Here is a 22,372-nt window from a genome sequence, read left to right on the forward strand (position 1 = left end):
AGGCAACTACTCATCTACTTTCTGTCTCTATAGATATGCCAGTGCCAGATATTTCACATAAATATAATTACATAATATGTGGTATTTTTTGACTGGCTTCTTTTGCTTAGCATAATGTTTTCAAGGTTCATCCATGTTGAGCATATACTAGACCTTCATTGCTTTTGCGGAATAATATTCCACTGTAGAGATATAAAACATTTTGTTTAACCATTCGTCACTTGATGGACAGATTATGGATACTTGCATTATTTCCACCTTTTGGCTGTCATGAATAATACTGCAATGGATATTTGTGTACCAGTTTTTGTGTGGACATATGTCTTCATTTCTCTTGGGTACATACTTGGTAGTGGAATTGCTGGGTCAAATGGTTACTTAATGTTTTGAGGAACTTCCAGAATATTTTCCAAAGTGACTGTACCATTTTAGATTCCCACCAGTAGTATATGACGGTTTTGATTTCTCCATATTCTCATTAATACTTGTTATTATGTTTTTTTTTTATTATAACCATCCTAGTGTATGTGAAGTGGTATCTTATATTTTGGTTTTTGTTCTGTTACCGAGGCTGGAATGCAGTGGTGCAATCTCAGCTCACTGCAACCTCCACCCCCTGGGCTCAAGTGATTCTCATGCCTCAGCCTCCCAAGTAGCTGGTATTACAGGCATGTGCCACCACCACACCCGGCTAATTTTTGTATTTTTAGTAGAGGCAGGTTTTTGCCATGTTGGCCAGGCTGGTCTCGAACTGCAGGCCTCAGGTGATCTGCCCACCTCAGCCTCCCAAAATGTTGGGATTATAGGCGTGAGCCACCCTGCTGGGTCTATATTGTGTTTTTAAATAAATCTCTTTGTATAGTTTGTTTTCATTGGAGGTTTTTTGTTTATTTGTTTCTGAGTGTGTATGTGTGTGTGTGTGTGTGTGTGTATGATTGTTCTAGGTATTAGAATATGTATACTTATTTTATCACAGTCTGTATTTTCTACTTCGAGTGCAATATAGAAGCCTTATCACTAATTAGGTCCCTTTACCCTTCTTTTTGATATAGTTATCTTAAAAATCACCTCTACATAAACTGAGAACCACATCATACAGCAAGGTTATCTTTGCTTTCAATCATTGAAACATAACTCTAAAAATTAAAAAGGATAAGCCAGGCATGCACTGTAGCCCCAGCTACTCAGGAGTCTGAGGCAGGGAGGATTGCTTTAGCCCAGGAGTTCAAGACCAGCCTGGGCAACACAGTGAGACCCTCATTAAAAAAAAAAAAAAAAAAACTAAAGAGGATAAAAACAGTCTATTATTTTTCTCACATATTTACATTCTGCTTCTCTTTTTTCATTCCTGATGTTCTATTTGTTTCATGAGTGTTCATAGTTGATTGTTGGAGCATTTTTATGAGAGTTGTTTTAAAATTCTTGTCATATAATTCTAATATATCTGTGTCATCACAGTGTCAGTGCCTGTTGATTATCTTTTCTTGTTTCAATTAATATTTTCCAAACTTTTGAGTTGTTTCATAATTTTGGATATCTTTGACATTTTCTGTATTATGAGACTCTGGATCCTATTTAAATATCTTATTTTAGTAAACGGACAATCTGTCAAGGTTTAGAATGAACATTCTCTTTCGATTTTGTGGTTCAAATTTCATGTTAGTTTTCAGATACCTTGCAGGGCTCTTCTGGTTTGCCCCACCTCTGGGCTGCTCAGACCCATTTAGAACCAAGGCAATAATCTAACTATAGTTCAATTCTCAGAGCTTTTGCTATCTTGATTCTGACCAGTTTCACACATGGGCTGCTCAAAAGTGTCCTGACTTTTTGTACCAATTACTTCCTCCAACTTTGTCCTCTCCATACTCCTACTCTCTAGTTGGAAAGGGGTAAAATACTACCTCGTTGCTATCCTTTGCTTAATTCGGGGCATTGATAGTTTGACAGGGCTCCTCCCAACAGTCTCTATAGTGTCCAGTGGGGAAAAGAGGTGCAGTTTCTTTTATTGTATGTGTTTTGAGTAGAGCATAGTCAAATGGTTCACTCGGCAGAGTTACCTGCCTCCCAGTCTTTTTACTAGAGAGAGTAGACTTCTCTTGAGAAATTTGGCATCTGTGCACTTTGGTGTTTCTGGATTATAGGCTACTCTAGCCCATAATTTACCATAGATTGGAGGCAAAAGCAAACAAGCAAACAGAAAACGCTTCAGGGAACTTATAGCAGGTTGTCTCTCAAGTTCCAAAGTTCCTAGTCCAAGATGCCTCCCCTTCTCCCCCTGTCATTTATTTTGCCTTTTGCCCTGGGGATTTTCGTTGTAATTAGCAGGAGGATGTGGATACTATGTACTTGCTCTATCTTGTCATCTTGTCTAGAAAGGGAAATCAACCATGACTTTTTTTTTTTTTTTTGAGATGGAGTTTTACTCTCTTTGTCCAGGCTAGAGTGCGATGGCACAATCTTGGTTCACTACAACCTCCGCCTCCCGGGTTTAAGCAGTTCTCCTGTCTCAACCTCCCGAGTAGCTGGGATTACAGGCGCCCGCCACCACACCTGGCTAATTTTTGTATTTTTAGTAGAGACTGGGTTTCACCATGTTGGTCAGGCCGGTCTTGAACTTCTGGCCTCAGGTGATCTGCCCACCTTGGCCTCCCAGAGTGCTAGGATTACAGACGTGAGCCACCACACCTAGCCTGTGATTCATTTTTGTATCACTCATAAAACATACCGCAATGCCTAGTGTACAATTGGTATTAATTAAATATTTGTTTCAAAAGACGAGAGTGAGTGAGGGAGGAACATAAGTAGCTCTGTATCTCAAAATGTTAGTTCAGCATAATATGATTGAGTCATCAGTTTAAATTCTAGCCCCACCTACTTTCAGTGTGAACATAGACTGGTTACTTAACTTCTCTGAGCCTCAGTTTCCTATAATATGACAATGGTAATATCTACTTCATAGGACAAGTAAAAATAAGACGATATATTTAATGCATTTAGCACAATGCTTGATAATAAACAGCAAATATAGTTTCTACTTATATTAGTAATAACAATTATCAAATATCACTATCTGTTTCTTATCCTTATAGGAAACTCTGCTCTTAAAGACAAAGAAGATCAATTTGGGAGAACACCACTTATGTATTGCGTGTTGGCTGACAGATTGGATTGTGCAGATGCTCTCCTGAAGGCAGGAGCAGATGTGAATAAAACTGACCATAGCCAGAGAACAGCCCTCCATCTTGCAGCCCAGAAGGTGAGAAGTAAAATTTCCTTGAAGAGTAAATGTTTTGTGTGATGTCTGCTAGTTGATTAGTGGAACTATGCAATGGACAGATAATAAAGAAGTCTCAAATGCATGCCTCATAGGTTTTATATATTTTTTCTTTTTTTTTTTTTTTGAGACGGAGTCTCGCTCTGTCGCCCAGGCTGGAGTGCAGTGGCGCAATCTCGGCTCACTGCAAACTCCGCCTCCCAGGTTCATGCCATTCTCCTGCCTCAGCCTCCCAAGTAGCTGGGACTACAGGCGCCCGCCACTACACCCGGCTAAGTTTTCTGTATTTTTAGTAGAGACAGGGTTTTCACCTGTTAGCCAGGATGGTCTCGATCTCCTGACCTCGTGATCCGCCCGCCTCAGCCTCCCAAAGTGCTGGGATTACAGGCGTGAGCCATCGCGCCCAGCCGGTTTTATATATTTTTTCTAAAAGCTGTCTTTAAGCTGCAGAGAGTAAAAGCACAGATAATTATCAGCAGCTGCATTTCAGGTTCCTCAAACAGTAGAATTTATTCTGTGATCTAAAGTTTTTTGGGAAAAAAGTGATCAAATTTATATATACAATGTGATGAAACTGTTACCAATCTATATATAGGGAAAAAATAAAGACCAAAAAGAAATACTCAAAGATATTAATAGTGGTTGGGTTTAAATTTGGGGAATATATATGGAATTTTTTTACTTTTCACTGTTTAAAATTTTTTCCTTAATGAGTATTACTTTTACTATAAAAAGTTGAAATCCCAGCCTGGGCAACATAGCGAGACCCCATCTCTACAAAAAATTTAAAAATTAGCTGGGCATGGTGGCGCACACCTGCAGTCCCAGCTACTTGTGGGGCTCAGGTAGGAGGATCACTTGAACCTCGGAGGTTGAGGCTGCGGTTAACTGAGTTCACATCACTGCACTCCATCCTAAGTGACAGGGCAAGACCCTGTCTCTTAATTAATTAATTAATTTAATTTAATTTAAAAGGTTGAAATGTGTCTTGAAATATGTGGCATTAGGAGGCATAAAATAAATTTATTTTCTGAATATATTTTCAACTTTTTAAAATCTAAAACTATGTTGCCAATATTAATGATTTCACATTTTTAAATGTATTATTAAGAGCTCAGATTTTTAAGATTAAACCCATCAAACAGATAAAATAGGCAGCTTCTACATTTATTTAAAGACTTATTCACCTAAAAACTATTTTTCCTCCATAAAATTTTGGTCCATAAAATAGATTTCCAGTGCCTGGTATTTTTCTTTTTGTTATTTTAGATTTCTGTATTTTTTGAATAAAAAGCAATTAAAATGAGTTAGATCCAGCAGAAACTATTAGAGTTATTTTCTATTTAAAAATGTGAACCAGATATAGCTAATTAATTAAGGGGTTAGAAAAATACCTTTCATTAGTTGAATGCATAAAAAGAGGCTGACATTAAGTTATACTACTGAATATGCTAGTTATATGAGCTTCTCAGTTAGGTCTGTCAGGTTATTTCCAAAGTTACTTCTCTTGAATTTGGTTTTTATTATAGTAATTTTTTTAAAAATCTCCCTCATTTTCAATCTCAGTTTTAACTACTGCTCAGGTATTTATAACCTTTCACTTAGGCTTGTCAGCTAATGAAATTATTCACTCGAGAAAGGTAACTCCATTTAACTTGTTATCATAAAAAAGCAAATAGTTTAGATTGGGAAAAGTTGCAAAATTAAGACTTTGATACCCTTTAGATTTTTCGTTATGATTGATTTAGGTGTAAAACACAGCTTCAAAAATGTAGAGTGAAGGAACCTAGCTTAACGTCAAGTAGATTATGTGGAGCAAGTGAGGATTTCAGTTGATGATCCAACAGTATAACATCCTGTAGAAGTATTATATGACCAAGATGGTTGAAAGAAGGGGAATGTACAACCAGACATGTTAGCTGTAATCTTTTCATCAGATACCATGCATTGTTTTCTTTTGTTTTTTTGTTTCTACTTTGATTTTTTAATTATAAGTTTTTCATATATTGAAGAATAAATAGAACTATGATTTATATGGCAGTATTTACATAGTTGATTTCATAACAGATTTCATGTTCTTTCAATTGTCTGATAATTATGCATTTCCTTCCTTTCTCTGTGTTGCTGTTTGTTTTTACATGCTTGCCAAAAGCAGTAATGGATCCAAATTCCCTGAAAAGGATAGTAATAATTCTTTAGTATTCTCTTGTGTCCAATTAAATCTGGGTATTGTGTTAGTTCATTTGTGCTTTATACAAAGCACCAGCATTCAGAAATCAAAGATAGTATGTACCAGTCAGGAATAAGATAGTAAATGATCTACAAATAATTTTCGAAGAATAGCTGGAGATAATATGTCCCAGGGCTGTAATACTCCTTGCCCCCAAACAGACACAAGCACAAATTCTCTTTAGAGAAAACATCTTCACCTTAAACTTCCAGGATTTTCCCATATTAAATAAACCAAACATGCACTGACAATGAAAGATCACCAAACTCATAAGGGAGCAATTTACTATGAATGAGAGTCAGCAGAAACAACAAACAGATTTAGTCTATGAAAAACATCAGGGATTGGCATCATTAGAGACACAATGTAAAATAACGACTGATGGAATGTTTAAAGATATGAAAGAAGAAATCAGCCAAGCACAGTGGCTCACACCTGTAATTTTAGCACTTTAGAAAGGCCAGGCAAGAGGCTCTTTTGAGGCCAGGAGTTTGAGACCAGCCAGGGCAACACAGAGAGACACTATTTATTTAAAACAAAAAAAATTAGCTGGGTGTAGTGGCCCAAACCTGTAGTCCTAGCTCCTTGGGAGGCTGAGGCGGAAGGATTGCTTGAGCCCTGGAGTTTGAGACCAGCCTGAACAACAAAGTGAGACCCTGTCTCAAAAAAATATGTATTTTATTTAATATTATAATTAAAAGAAGGAATCTGGCAGGGTGCAGTGGCTCACACCTGTAATCTTAGGACTTCGTGAGGCCAAGGCGGGTGGATCACTTGAGGCCAGGAATTTGAGACCAGCCTGGGCAACATGATGAAACCTGTCTCTACTAAACACACACACACACGCACACACACACAAATTAGTTGCGCATGGTCATGAGCACGTGTACTCCCAGCTACTTAGGAGGCTGAGGTGGAAGGGTCGCTTGAGCCCACGAAGTCTGCAGTGAGGAGAGATCCTACCACTGCACTTCAGCCTAGGGGACTGGAGTGAGACCGTGCCTCAAAAAAAAATGTAAATACATAAAAAAATTTTTTTAAAAAACAAAGAATCAGAAAAATGAGAAACCAACAAGACACTTTCATAACTAGGCATCAATTCTGGCCATAATGGCTTATTTTAAACTAATTTGCCCATCAAAAAAATCTGTAAAAACTGAATAAAATACTATATACATTGTTTGAAGGCATTGAGAACAATCAGCACAGGCAGGATCTAAGAGACTACAATCATTCAAAGAAGAAAAACACGTAAAGTGAGTACCACATTCATCCTGGCCTTTTCCTTTATGGCATTCTCCAAATTGGAATGCAAAAGAATACAACCCTAACAGGAAGCAGCAGCCTTACCAGGCTGAAGAAACTGAGGCCGAGTTTGGAGATAATAGTGGCTGGAACTTGAAGGTGAAAATCCTGGAGAGGAGGGAATTGCAGAGAAAGAATGCAAGAATCTGGATACAAATTCCTCACAAGTTTTTAGCAGATTCCTAAACTGTGCTTGTGTAGGGTGATGCTCTAAGGAACCTAGTATTAAACAACAGCTGGGAGACTAGAGAGCTTAGTAGAGATTATTTTAAATTATCCTATATTTTCTTTTATGTTTAAATCTCTTAATACATAACACATTGATTTTTGTGTAGGGATCCATTCTCATTTTAAAGCATATGGATAACTAATTTTCCCAATACAACCTAGTTCATTAATTTTTGGCCATTTAGTATCTGCTCTGTGTCAGTTCCAGGCTTTTGTACTATGAACTCCCTATGCATTTCTTTTTTTTTAAATGAGGGATCCTGAATACTAGGGAGGCTTTCAGAAATTTGAAAATAAAAGTTACATGATCAGTGTATTTTAGGGGGACTAATATGGCAACTAAAGCTACTTTGGAAGAGAAAGAGTGGAGATACATAGATTGCTATTATAGTTCAGGCCGATAGAGAGGAATTGGGTTTAAGAGATATATTATGGAGGTAGAAGTGTTCATTCAACAAGCATTTATTGAATATCTACTATGTAGTCATGATTATACAACTAGAGAGAATATGAAAAAAATGAATCACATATGTTAGCTTATAGATAGGTGCTCTCAGTACCCATCCCTATTAAACTTCATTTCCCTTTGTTTAGTGAACCTTCTGATATATTGCATATCAAATATCCTTTCCAAGTATTGTCTGTCCCACTTAATTCTGGTATCCATGAAAGCAGAAATGTGCTATTTATGTAATCATGAACACTCATGTGTATGTGTATACCTTCATTCATTCAACATGTGTTAAAACTATTATGTAACAGGCATCGTGTTAGGCCTTGGAACACAAAGGTGAACAACATGATTCCTGCTCTTAAGTTGCTTACAAAGATCATGGATGAAGATATTAAATGATAATTAAAGCTGATTGATCTACCTTGTAATACATAAGTGTTTTATAAAATATCTATGGCCATAATATATAGTCATTGTTATTATTGACATGAAAAGACCGTTTATACATTATTTATTATGTTTCTAGTTTTTGTGTGTGTATGATAGTGAACTATATTATGTTATCTTTTCTTGGGTTCATTAGTGGGAAAAGCTCATATTCCCAAAGCATTTTGCTCACATCTCTATTAGAGCCCCATTACCTTATATTGTAATTATTGCTTACTTGTCTCTTTTCTACTAGGCTGGAGCTCCAGGCAAGTAGCTCTTTTTGTTTGTTTTTGAATCTCTCTGAATCTAGTAGGTTCTGACATATCTTGGTTGAATGAATTTTATTTTACTTTTATGGAAAGTCATTACTAATACAAATGCGAGACCTTTTGTTTATTGGAAACATTTATCTACTTTAAAAATATATATGCGTGTGGAAAAACTTATTGAACTGTGCTGCTTGGCTTAGTTATTTTGGCATGTGTTCACTTCTCTGGAAACAAATTACTGTTAGTCCAAGAAACTGAAGAAATGGTACCCATGAGAATAAAATTAATCTCAATATACTGAACATCTGCATCTAATTTGTTTTTCATTTAGAACCATCAGTTTAATCCAAGAAAGCAATTGGTCATACCTTTTCTAGGCTTCTCACAAAAGATATCTAATTGTTAGAAATGTTTTGCTCCAGGGAGGCTACTATTTCTCTGACTTCTACAGATACATTTGTTAATAAGGATAAAAAAGCTTTAGAAATATTACTATATGTTAATAGTTATGCATGTTTAATCTTCCAGGAGGTTATTCATTTGGCTTCAAGAAGCTTAGTACTACCTACTTTGAAAAATTATATCACAGTAAACACAAAAATTAAAGAACTTTCTGGTTGTGGCTGCATTGTCCTTTTTTTAAATTCATAAACAATTTTCTGTTTATCTATGAAAATTGAATGTTAATTTTCAGTTTTCAAGATATGCTGTTTCCATATTACTGATTTACAAAAAGGAGACAGAATACCTCTGAAACTTTTCAGGAACACTTATACCAGGTAACACTATTAGGTTTTCTTGTTTTGCACTTGTAACACAAACACAACAATCCACGCCCCAGTCCCCTTCAACTCTATATTCCCCCTCAGTACATATATAGCTGTACCATAACTCATCACCAGAGTTTACTGGAGATTTTGTTTATCTAGATTTCACCCCCAGTAAAACTATTTGAAGGCAGTGACCATGTCTTATTTGATTTCATAGTTACAGTCCTAGCATAGCTTCTGCCACTTAATAAAGACAGTAATTTGTTTAAGGAATACATGAATGAATGAACGAATGAATGAATGAGTAAATGTGAATATCAGATAGATTTAATATGAAGGGCATGGCCTTCAAGACTGTTGAAATTTAAATGAATAATTATATTTATTCCTTTTCATTATCCACTCCCCGCCCTTAAAATTTTGCAATCAGGATTTTTAAAGATTTTCTGTGAGCTTAATTTCTCAATAAATAACACTCTTGTATGCCTCAATTTCTTCATCTATAAAATGGAATAATACATCCTATCTTCTATGTAGGGATGATGAGTCCTTAGATATAAAGCACTCTGTTTGTTGGAGAAATTTATTCTCAAGGACTACATTATCAATATTATTGCTATTAGTCACACTACGATGTAGGTGCAAACATCAAATTACTCTTTAGAGATCAGTAGATGTCAGAGATAGAAAGGCTTTTTGGGATATTCTTGTCCAATTTGTCCTTGGATGAGGAAACTGAACTCTACTCCTTTTACATCTCTTCTCTTTAAAAATTACTTTACTCACATTCTCTTTGCCTTTGCATATGCCTGAAATTTTTTTTTTAATTATCTTAAGCATAGAGATAAGAAACAACAGGGCCTGGCGCTGTGGCTCACACCTGTAATCTCAGCACTTTGGGAGGATGAGGCAGGGGGATCACCTGAGGTCAGGAATCTGAGACCAGCCTGGCCAACATGGTGAAACCCCATTTCTACTAAAAATACAAAACTTAGCTGGGCGTGATGGCACTCGCCTGTAATCCCAGCTACTCAGGAGGCTGAGGCAGGAGAATCGCTTGAACCTGGGAGGCGGAAGTTGCAGTGAGCTGATATTGCACCACTGCACTCCAGCATGGGCAACAGAGTGAGACTCCATCTCAAAAAAACAAAAACAAACAAACAAAAAACAACGGAGAACTGAGAAAAACATTAGGTACCTAATACCTAGAAGAGATCAAACTGAGTATTTCTTATTTTTGCTTCAGAATTTTTAAACGAAACTATAGATTCACTTGAAGTCTTCCATTTATTTTCCAAAACCCTTCTTTCCCTGTCTCCTCAGTCTGTCTTGATTTTGGTGGTTTCAATTCCCCTGCATGTTTCTACCTTTACTTTATGTGTGTGTGTGTGTGTGTGTGGGTGTACATGTGCACATACACTATTATGGGTAAACCATATTATTTTGCATCTTTAAATTAATGGTATTATACTGTGTGCCATTTACCAACTTGCTTTTTCAACTTAATATTATGTATTTGAAACTTATTCATGTTGAAACATGTAGCCCTGTTTCATAAAAAATTATATCTAGATGCCTAAAAGACACATGAGATGGTACACAACATCATTACTAATTAGAAGCAAATTAAAACTCCGATGAGATACTACTACATGACCAGTGGAATGTGTAAAGTAAAAAAGTCTGGCAATGAATATTGATTGATGGTGAAGATATGGAGCAACTGGAGCTCTCCGACATTTTTGTTGAGAATGTAAATTGGTACATTCACTCTTGAAAACTGACTATATCTGCCAAAGCTACACACACACACACACACACACACACACACACACACACGCCCCTCATCTCAATTCATGCTCCTAGCCCCAGTAGTACCTAAGAAAAATAAGTGCCTCCCTCTACCAGAAGACATGTATGAGAATTACATGATAGTTTTGTTTAGAAAAGCAAACATTCCTTTTTTTAAATTCTATTTTTCCATAAGTTATTGGGGGTAAAAGTGGTATTTGGTTACATGAGTAAGTTCTCTAGTGGAGATTTGTGAGAACCTGATGCACCCATAGCCCGAGCAGTATACGCCGCACCATATTTGTTGTCTTTTATCCCTTGCCCCCCTTCCACTCTTCCCCCCAAGTCCCCAAAGTCCATTGTATCATTCTTATGCCTTTGCATCCTCATAGCTTAGCTCCCACATATCAGTGAGAACATATGATGTTTGGTTTTCCATTCCTGAGTTACTTTACTTAAAATAAGAGTCTCTAATCTCATCCAGGTCATTGCAAATGCTGTTAATTCATTCCTTTTTAAGGCTGAGTAGTATTCCATTGTGTATATCTATACACCAGAGTTTCTTTATCCACTCGTTGATTGATGGGCATTTGGGTTGGTTCCACAAATTTGCGTTGTGAATTGTGCTGCTATAAACACGTGGGAGCAAGTATCTTTTTCGTATAATGATTTCTTTTTTTTTTTTTTTTTTTGAGATGGAGTCTCGCTCTGTCGCCCAGGCTGGAGTGCAGTGGTGCAATCTCGGCTCATTGCAAGCTCCGCCTCCCGGGTTCACGCCATTCTCCTGCCTCAGCCTCTCCGAGTAGCTGGGACTACAGGTGCCTGCCACCACGCCCGGCTAATTTTTTTGTATTTTTATTAGAGACGGGGTTTCACCGTGGTCTCTATCTCCTGACCTCGTGATCCGCCCGCCTCAGCCTCCCAAAGTGCTGGGATTACAAGCGTGAGCCACCGCGCCCGGCCAGTATAATGACTTCTTTTCCTCTGGGTAGATACGCAGTAATGAGATTGCTGGATCAAATTGTAGTTCTACTTTTAGTTCCTTAAGGAATCTCCACACTATTTTCCATAGCGGCTGTACTAGTTTACATTCCCACCAGCAGTGTAGAAGTGTTCCCTGATCGCCCCATCCACGCCAACATCTACTGTTTTTTTATTCTTTGATTATGGCCATTCTTACAGGAGTAAGGTGGTATTGCATTGTGGTTTTGATTTGCATTTCCCTGATCATTAGTGATGCTGAGCATTTTTTCTTGTTTTTTGGCCATTTGTGTAACTTCTTTATAAAAGCAAATATTCTTAATAGTGCAAACAACCCAAATACGTACCAACAGGTGAATGGGTAGCTAAATTGTGATGTGTTCCTACAATGGAACACTGCATGAATGAACTGCTGACACGTTCAACCACATAAGTGAATTTCATAGACATTATGTTGAGTGGAACAAGTCAGACACTTATAAAAAGTTTATTTGCTGTTCATATGAATCTCAGGAACAAGAAAAACTAATCTATGGTGAGTCAAATCAGATTTGTGGTTACCTAAAAGATGAATAATGACTGAGAAGAATATGAGTAAGCTTTCAGGGGTGCTGAAAATATTCTGAATCTGTGTGTGTGTTGGTTACATTAAAAGGTATCAGTCTGTATGCTTAAGATTTATGCACTTTACTGTATATGTTATATTCTCAATTTTTAAGTATTATTTAAAAAATGATAAAATGTTCAGAACTTGGTAGACATTATTTGTAGGGAAGGTAAGGGAGGATGGAATCAAGAATGGTTCCTGACCTAGACTGTTAAGCACTCAGGTCAAATTTCCCCCATCCTTAGCCTCAGGAGCTATATGAAAGCCCTGTGTCTATGCTTTTATCCAGGGGTTCTCAGATGAACATGCAGCAGAATCACTTGGAGAACTTGTTAAGACATAGACGTCTGGGCCCCACCACCAGTGCTTTTAATTCAGCAGGGCTGGTGTGGGGCCAGAGAATTTGCTTATCTAACAAGCTCCCAGGTGATGATGGTGATGTAGGCAACACACTTTGAGAATCACTACTCTATTCTGCTTATACCATTTGTCTTTGCTACATTTTCAGTGCTATTGGCTCCATAACCTCTAGATACCTATCCTGTTTTACTGGTGACTCTTTTGACTGGTATTCCTAGCTCTTGATAACATGACTCATAGAGGTAGGATATACTAGTCAAGGTACAATTTTGAGAGGAAGTTATCGAGTTCAGTTGTGAAAAATGGAATTTTAGGCTTCGGTGGTAATGAGTAGCATGAATTGTGATAGTTTGCATCTCCAAAGTGAGGTCTTGGCTGGAGTTATTAGTATACATATAGAAACCATAGAAGTAGGTGAAGGGCTCAGGTGTGATTTATAGATGGGAAGAGGATTAGAAATAGAAAACACCAATATTTAAGGTTTATTTACAGAAGATAAACTTACAAAGGAAACAGTACAAGATAGGAGAAGAACTAGATCAGAGTGGTGTTATGGAGCCAGAGGGACAGGTTTCAAGCAGAAGAGGATCCATTTGTTTCATCTTTTTTACTATGATGCTAAGATTTGAATAGTTATTTTCCACTAAATTACTCAAAAAAATGGATGGATATAAATATGATAAGAATTAAAAGGCTTCCATTGGATTTTTCAGTTAGAAAGTGACCTTAGCAAGAGCAATGGTATTTAGTGGACACACAAGCTAGATATATATCACTGTTGAGTAAACAGGAAATGAGGATATGGAGACAGTATGAGTGATTGATTAATGCGGTTATTGATCAGGAAAAGTATTAACAGAAGAAATTGTGGTGGGAAAATTTTTAATAAATAATAATGAATCTCATTCATTAAATGGAAGAACATTCCATGCTCATGGGTAGGAAGAATCAATATCGTGAAAATGGCCATACTGCCCAAGGTAATTTATAGATTCAATGCCATCCCCCTCAAGCTACCAATGACTTTCTTCACAGAATTGGAAAAAACTACTTTAAAGTTCATATGGAACCAAAAAAGAGCCTGCATTGCCAAGTCAATCCTAAGCCAAAGGAACAAAGCTGGAGGCATCACACTACCTGACTTCAAACTATACTACAAGGCTACAGTAACCAAAACACCATGGTACTGGTACCAAAACAGAGATATAGACCAATGGAACAGAACAGAGCCCTCAGAAATAATGCCTCATATCTACAACTATCTGATCTTTGACAAACCAGACAAAAACAAGAAATGGGGAAAGGATTCCCTATTTAATAAATGGTGCTGGGAAAACTGGCTAGCCATATGTAGAAAGCTGAAACGGGATCCCTTCCTTACACTTCATACAAAAATTAATTCAAGATGGATTGAAGACTTAAATGTTAGACCTAAAAGCATAAAAACCCTAGAAGAAAACCTAGGCAATACCATTCAGGACATAGGCATGGGCAAGGACTTCGTGTCTAAAACACCAAAAGCAATGGCAACAAAAGCCAAAATTGACAAATGGGATCTAATTCAACTAAAGAGCTTCTGCACAGCAAAAGAAACTACCATCAGAGTGAACAGGCAACCTACAAAATGGGAGAAAATTTTTGCAACCTACTAGTCTAAGAAAGGGCTAATACCCAGAATCTACAATGAACTCAAACAAATTTACAAGAAAAAAACAAACAACCCCATCAAAAAGTGGGCAAAGGATATGAACAGACAGTTCTCAAAAGAAGACATTTATGCAGCCAAAAAACACATGAAAAAATGCTCATCATCACTGGCCATCAGAGAAATGCAAATCAAAACCACAATGAGATATCATCTCACACCAGTTAGAATGGCCATCATTAAAAAGTCAGGAAACAACAGGTGCTGGAGAGGATGTGGAGAAATAGGAACACTTTTACACTGTTGGTGGGACTGTAAACTAGTTCAACCATTGTGGAAGTCAGTGTGGCGATTCCTCAGGGATCTAGAACTAGAAAACCATTTGACCTAGCCATCCCATTACTGGGTATATACCCAAAGGATTATAAATCATGCTGCTATAAAGACACATGCACACGTATGTTCATTGCAGCACTATTCACAATAGCAAAGACCTGATACCAACCCAAATGTCCAACAATGATAGACTGCATTAAGAAAATGTAGCACATATACACCATGGAATACTATGCAGCCGTAAAAAATGATGAGTTCATGTCCTTTGTAAGGACATGGATGAAGCTGGAAACCATCATTCTCAGCAAACTATCACAAGGACAAAAAACTAAACACCGCATGTTCTTACTCATAGGTGGGAATTGAACAATGAGAACACATGGACACAGGAAGGGGAACATCACACACCGGGGACTGTTGTGGGGTGGGGGTAGGGGGGAGGGATAGCATTAGAAGATATACCTAATGCTAAATGATGAGTTAATGGGTGCAGCACACCAACATGGCACATGTATATGTATATAACAAACCTGCACATTGTACACATGTATCCTAAAACTTAAAATATAATAATAATAAAAATAAATAAATAAATAATAATGTATCTCTCCTAGTATAACCGTCACCCACTTTCAATAAATATTAATTCATAAACTTTTTTATGTAGACTCCAAACTGTTTTATTATACATTCTATTATTTCATCCATAAATATTTCAGTATATATTCAGTATATATATAATTCATATATCCCCATGATATCATTGTACCAAAAAGAAATTAGTGATAATTCTGTAATATTATTAAATACCTAATCAGTGTTCAAATTTTCCTGATTATATCTTAAACTTTTTTTTACAGTTGATTTATTCAAATCAGGACCTAAACAAGGTCTATACATTGTATTTGGTTGATAAGTCTTTTAAGTCTCTTGTAATCTAATAGATGAGAGATATTTGAACATGTTTAAATGTTAAGGAAAAGGAGACACCAAAAATTTAGGAGAAAGAATGGATTATTGATGGATCAAAGTCGCTGGGGAGATGGGAACAGAAAGGACAGTTGGGTCTGGGCACCATAGCTCACACGTGTAATCCCAGTGCTTTGAGAGGCTGAGGTGGACAGATCACCTGAGGTCAGAAGTTCAAGACCAGCCTGGCCAACATGGTGAAACACCATCTCTAATAAAAATACAAAAATTAGCCAGGTGTAGTGGCATGCGCCTGTAATCCCAGCTGCGCGGGAGGCTGAGGCAGGAGAATCACTTGAACTCAGGAGGGAGTGGTTGCATTGAGCCGTGATCACGCCACTGCACTCCAGCCTGGTCAGCAGAGGGAGACTCCTCAAAAAAAAAGAAAGGACAGTTGGAAAGTTTAGATATACACAGTAGGAATGTTTGTTCAAAGAATGAGTATGCCATGAACTTAGAATGTATCTGAATATTCTTGACAATCGATTTAAAATATGAAAACTGGAAGGGCCCTTGGAAATTATTCTTATTTTACAGATGGGAAAACAAGGAGCTCTAGGTTTTCTTTTGATTAGAGGGAGATGTTTTGGCCCTACAGTAGTGGAGACTGGATAGGAAAGGAAACCTTAGGGATATAGGAGACCACTGCTGCTCCTGTCACACCTCCCCAGACCCTAACACCCTTGGTTCCATTAAACTCCTAAACTTGGGCTTCAGGAACAGAGGAAGTGAGAAAGCTAGTGTTTAATGATAACTTGTTTTTTCACTGCTTAACAAGGACCTTGTTATTTTCTGGTGCTCTGCAGAGTAAATATAGCATAATGAAAAAGAAATGGTATCTGGTATCTGAATTTATAAGATCTATATTCGAGTCATAATTCAAAGACATTTGGCACTCACTGGATTGTGACCTTGAGCAGGTAGTTTAACTCTCTAAGCCTCTGTAAAATGGAGATAATATTTCTAACATTTACATCATAAGATTGTTAAGTATGAAAATACATTGAAATACTGATTGACATGTATGCCAAAGACGCTGGAAGGCAGCAAAGTTATTCATAGTGTTTACAAATATATATGAGTATGAAACATCTGAAAACCATATAAATAATCTCTTTTGCAGGTATAGGTACTTTTTCCAGTTGTATTTAGAAGTTGATGTGATTAATTGATGTGATTAAGAAAATGGCATTTCATTTAAAATTGTAACTGAATTCAATTCTCATGTTTATTCAATGAACCAACAAATACTAAATTTAAACATTAAGGTTCTACTGAATTTTTTGTGGGACTTTTTTGCTGTTTTTTAACTTTAAAAAGAGTTCAACTTTAAAAGACTGAGAGCCAATGTAATAATACATGTGTATAAAGTGCTTTATTTATAAGTAACTTTAATTGAGAATAATAGCAAGTAGGTATAGCCATCTAGTGACTTTAACTTTCTTTTTAAAATATATGTAACTGCTCAGCCAGGCATGGTGGCTCATGTCTGTAATCCCAATACTTTGGGAGGCTGAGGCAGGTGGATCACCTGAGGTGAGGAGTTCGAGACCAGCCTGGCCAATGTGGTGAAACCCCATCTCTACTAAAAATACAACAATGAGCTGGGCGTGGTGGCATGTGCCTGTAATCCCAGCTACTCAAGAGGCTGACGCAGGAGAATCGCTTGAACCCAGTGGGTAGAGGTTGCAGTGAGCCGAGATCGTGCCATTGCACTCCAGCTTGGGAGACAGTGAAATTCCGTCTCAAAAAGAATTATATATATATATATATATATATATATATCCTTATACATTTAACCCTCAGAGCAACATCTTTTTATTCTTTAATTGGAAACATTAGATTTGAGTTGAAGAAACATTATCATATACTTCAACCATTAATGTTTCTGTACCTAGCTTCTACCCTTTCCGGCTCTGTCATTTGCTCAAACAAATCTGTCATATTTAAATCAAAAGAGTTGCATATAGGCACTTTTGATAAATAGTCTTTAACCCTGAAATTTTATTGGTTTCGACTTTTGTTTTTAAATTATTTTTACTGATGGTTTACTTTTTTTTTTCTTTCGAGATAGAATCTCGCTCTGTCACCCAGGCTGGAGTGCAGTGGTGCGATCTTGGCTCCTGGTTTCACTGCAACCTCCGCCTCCTGGGTTCAAGCGATTCTCCTTCCTCAGTCTCCAGAGTAACAGGGATTACAGGGGCCTGCCACCACGCCCGGATAATTTTTGTATTTTAAGTAGAGACAGGGTTTCACCGTGTTGGTCAGTCTGGTCTTGAACTCCTGACCTCAAGCAATCTACCCGCCTCAGCCTCCCAAAGTGCTGGGATTACAGGCGTGAGCCACCGTGCCCGGCCTTATTGATGGTTTCCCTTGTCGATACATTATTTAATCAAAACAGGTGAAAGTATGTAGGGAGAGATTTCTTTTACAAACATATTTTGTGCTTCTTTGTTTTATATTATAGGGTACAGAAACGACTTATTTGTTGTTGTTGCTTTCATGATGCACAATGTGATCTAATTTACCTAGGCTTACCCTTTTCTCCGTTCTTGTACTTCTGTATTTCTCTGATTCATTGATATATTGACCACTTGTTCATTTCAGAATTTTCTCTGGACTTTGATACTGCAGTAACTTATTTTTCTGCTACTCCTTTGATAGTTCATTGTTTTCTTTATTAACTCTTTTCCTTTAACTCCCATTTCTGCCCCAAGATAAAAGTCTTTCTATATATTCTACCTTTCAGAGGTCTCATCTACTTCTATAACTTTCAGCTATTTTCCCTCAAATATTTGTCTCTAGCCCTAGCCTCTCCCCTTATTCCAGACTTATATTTCCAGCTATCTTCTAGAAATCTCTACCTGGATATCTTCCCAAAATCTCAATTTCAACATATCTGAAACAAGACCTTACCTTTTTACCTGTAATCAGTCCCGTCATCTGATTTTTAAAAACAATTTATTGAGGTGAAATACACATAGCATAAAATTAACCCTTTTTTTTCGGGGGAGATAGAGTCTCACTTTGTCGCCCAGGCTGGAGTGCAGTGGCGTGATCAGGGCTCACTGTAGCCTCAACCTCCCGGGTTCAAGTGATCCTCCTGCCTCAGCCCCCCAAGTAGCTGGGACTGCAGGCACGTGCCACTACGCCCAGCTAATTTTTGTATTTTTTGTAGAGACAGGGGTTTCACCTTATTGCCCAGGCTGGTCTCAAACTCCTCAGCTCAAGCTGTCAGCCCGCCTTGGCCCACCAAAATGCTGGGATTACAGGCGTGAGCCACTGCACCCAGCCAAAATAACCATTTTAAAGTGAGCAATTCAGAGAAATTTTGTACATTCGTTATGCTGTGCAACCACTACCTCTATCTAGTTCCAAAGCATTTCCATCACTCTAAAGTAAAATCTCTTATCCATTAAACAGTTTGTCTCCATTGCCCTCTCTCCCTAGCCCCTGGCAACCACCAATATGCATTCTGTTTCTATGGATTTATAGATATTTCATGTAAAAAGGAATCATATATGACCTTTGTTTCATGCGCGTCTGTGCAAAGAGACCACCAAACAGGCTTTGTGTGAGCAATAAGGCTGTTTATTTCATCTGGGTGCAGGCGGGCTGAGTCCAAAAAGAGTCAGTGAAGGGAGATGGGGGTGGGGCCGTTTTATAAGATTTGGGTAGGTAAAGAAAGGAAAATTACTGTCAAAGGGGGGTTGTTCTCTGGCAGGCAGGAGTGGGGGTCACAAGGTGCTCAGTAGGGGAGCTTTTGAGCCAGGATGAGCCAGGAGAAGGAATTTCACAAGATAATGTCATCAGTTAAGGCAAGAACAGGCCATTTTCATTTCTTTTGTGGTGGAATGTCATCAGTTAAGGCAAGAACCAGCCATCTGGATGTGTATGTGCAGGTTACAGGGGATATGATGGCTTAGCTTGGGCTCAGAGGCCTGACATTCCTGTCTTCTTATATTAGTAAGAAAAATAAAACGAAACAGCGGTGAAGTGTTGGGATGGCGAAAATTTTGGGGGATGGTATGGAGAGATAATGGGCGATGTTTCTCAGGGCTGCTTCGAGCGGGTTAGGGGCGGCGTGGGAACCTACAGTGGGAGAGATTAAGCTGAAGGAAGATTTTGTGGTAAGGGGTGATACTGTGGGACTGTTAGAAGAAACATTTGTCATTTAGCATTATTGGTGATGGCCTGGATACGGTTTTTTATGAATTGAAAAACTAAATGGAATAAGAGGAGAAAAACAGGTATTAAAGGACTAAGAATTGAGAGGACCTAGGACATCTAATTAGAGAGTGCCTAAGGAGGTTCGGCATAGTCCTGCCAGCAAAGATTATTTATTTACTTCAAGAGTTAAGAGTGGCAGTTCGGGGATAGCACTGGGAGATATCAGCTGTGATGGCTTGGAGAAACAGTGTAAACTGGCAGTGTAAACAAGAGCAGGGCATGTATGAGTAGTTGAGAACGGTGAACAGGAGTATGACTAGACAGAAGATAGTAGGGATGACAAGCTTTTTGGGGCACAGTCTAAGTTGGTCTGGTGTCTGGAATGAGACTGGGTCCTAATAAAAAGGAGCGTCTATACAGGAGCTTAAATGGGCTGTACCTTGTAGCATTCTGAGGACAGGCCTGAATTCTGAGAAGGGAAAGTGGTGAAAGTATTGTCTAGTCCTTTTTAAGTTGGTGGCTGTGCTTGGTGAGGTGTGCTTTTAAAAGACCGTTAGTCCGTTCTGCCTTTCCTGAAGACGGAGGACCGTAAGGGATATAAAGGTTTCACTGAATACCAAGAGCCTGAAAAATGCTTGGCTGATTTGACTAATAAAGGCCGGTCTGCTATCAGACTGTATAGAGGTGGGAAGGCCAAACCGAGGAATTATGTCTAACAGAAGGGATGAAATGACTGCGGTGGCCTTCTTAGACCCTGTAGGAAAGGCCTCTATCCATCCAGTGAAAGCGTCTACCTAGACTAAGAGGTATTTTAGTTTTCTGCCTCGAGGCATATGAGTAAAGTCAATTTGCCAGTCCTGCGCAGGGGCAAATCTCCGAGCTTGATGTGTAGGAAAGGGAGGAGGCCTGAACAATCCCTGAGGGGTAGTAGAATAGCAAATGGAACACTGAGAAGTGATCTCTTTGAGGATAGATTTCCAGGATGGAAAGGAAATGAGAGGTTCTAAGAGACGGGCTAGCGGCTTGTAACCTACATGGAAGAGGTTATGAAATGACGACAGAATAGAATGGGCCTGTGAGGCTGGAAGGAGGTATTTTCCTTGGTCTAAGAACCATTTGCCTTGTGTGGGAAGAGATTGATAGGTGGAAGTTTCAGCGGGGGAGTAGGTGGGAGTGACTGATGTGAAGGAGAAAAACTGGCCGTGAGGGACAGAAGTTGGAATTCTAGCTGCTTGTCTAGCCACCTAATCAGCGTAAGCGTTGCCTAGAGCAGTGGGATCTGATGCCTTTTGATGTCCCTTGCAGTGAATGACTCCAGCTTCCTTTGGAAGTAAAGCGGCTTTGAGAAGCATTTTTATTAAAGAGGGATTAATGATAGAGGATGCTTGTGTAGTGAGGAAACTTCTTGCATGGTGGTACACGATATGAAAGGCAATTTAGAGTCAGTATAAATATTGACGCATAGTCCTTTTGCAAGAGTGAGGGCTTGAGTTAAGGCAACTAGTTCGGCTTGCTGAGAGGTAGTGGAGGGGGTCAGAGCGGTAGCCTCAGTGATAGATATGGAAGATACTATAGCATAGCCTGCCTTTGCTGGTGAGTGGCAATTAGGCCTGGTGGAACTGCCATCAATAAACCAAATGTGATTAGGGTGAGGAACAGGAAAGAAGGAAATATGGGGAAATGGGGTGAATGTCAGGTGGATCAGAGAGATACAGTCATGAGGGTCAGGTGTGGTATCCAGAATAATGTGGGAGGCCGGACTGAAGTCCGTTCCAGGAACAATGGTAATTGTGGGAGACTCAACAAAGAGTGAGTGTAGCTGAAAGAGCCGGGGAGCAGAAAGTATATGCGTCAGGTATGAGGAAGAAAATAGATTTTGGAGGTTATGAGAACTGTAGAGAGTGAGTTGAGCATACTTTGTGATTTTTAGGGCCTTTAAAAGTATTAAGGCAGCAGCAGCTGCTGCATGCAGACATGAGGGCTAGGTTAAAACAGTAAGGTCCAGTTGTTTGGACAGAAAGGCTACAGGACGCAGTCCCAGTTCTTTTGTAAGAATTCTGACCTTACTAACCATGCCTAGGAAGGAAAGGAGTTGTTGTTTTGTAGAAGGGATTGGGGTTTGGGAGATTAGCCAGACACGATCAGCAGGGAGAGCACGTGTGTTTTTATGAGAATTATGCCGAGATAGGTAACAGATGAGGAAGAAATTTGGGATTAACTGAAGTAATGAGGGCTGTCTGTGAAGCCTTGTGGCAGTACAGCCTAGGTAATTTGCTGAGCCTGATGGGTGTCAGGGTCAGTCCAAGTGAAAGCAAAGAGAGGCTGGGATGAAGAGTGCAAAGGAATAGCAAAGAAAGCATGTTTGAGATCTAGAACAGAATAATGGGTTGTGGAGGGAGGTATTGAGTATAGGAGAGTATATGGGTTTGGCACCACAGGGTAGATAGGCAAAACAATTTGGTTGATAAGGCACAGATCCTGAACTAACCTGTAAGCCTTGTCTGGTTTTAGGACAGGTAAAATGGGGGAATTGTAAGGGGAGTTTATAGGCTTT

At 38.5% G+C, this 22,372-nt stretch overlaps 1 protein-coding gene across 7 annotated transcripts in view; it reads left to right on the top strand.

Moving 5' to 3' along the window:
* The window catches only part of INVS (inversin), a 216,004-nt gene that overhangs the window by 23,888 nt on the left and 169,744 nt on the right, over window positions 1-22,372 (top strand). For all 7 annotated transcript variants that reach the window (XR_009215061.1, XR_009215062.1, XR_009215063.1 and 4 more), the window contains exon 3: window positions 3,090-3,256. Coding sequence is in view for 3 of the 7 variants with exons in the window: in XM_032164681.2 (XP_032020572.1) it covers window positions 3,090-3,256 (167 nt within the window). In the remaining 4 variants the exon portion in view is untranslated. The remainder of the gene's footprint in view (window positions 1-3,089; window positions 3,257-22,372) is intronic.

Source organism: Hylobates moloch, unplaced genomic scaffold, assembly GCF_009828535.3.
Source record: "Hylobates moloch isolate HMO894 unplaced genomic scaffold, HMol_V3 SCAFFOLD_10, whole genome shotgun sequence".
NCBI classification, from domain to species: domain Eukaryota; kingdom Metazoa; phylum Chordata; class Mammalia; order Primates; family Hylobatidae; genus Hylobates; species Hylobates moloch.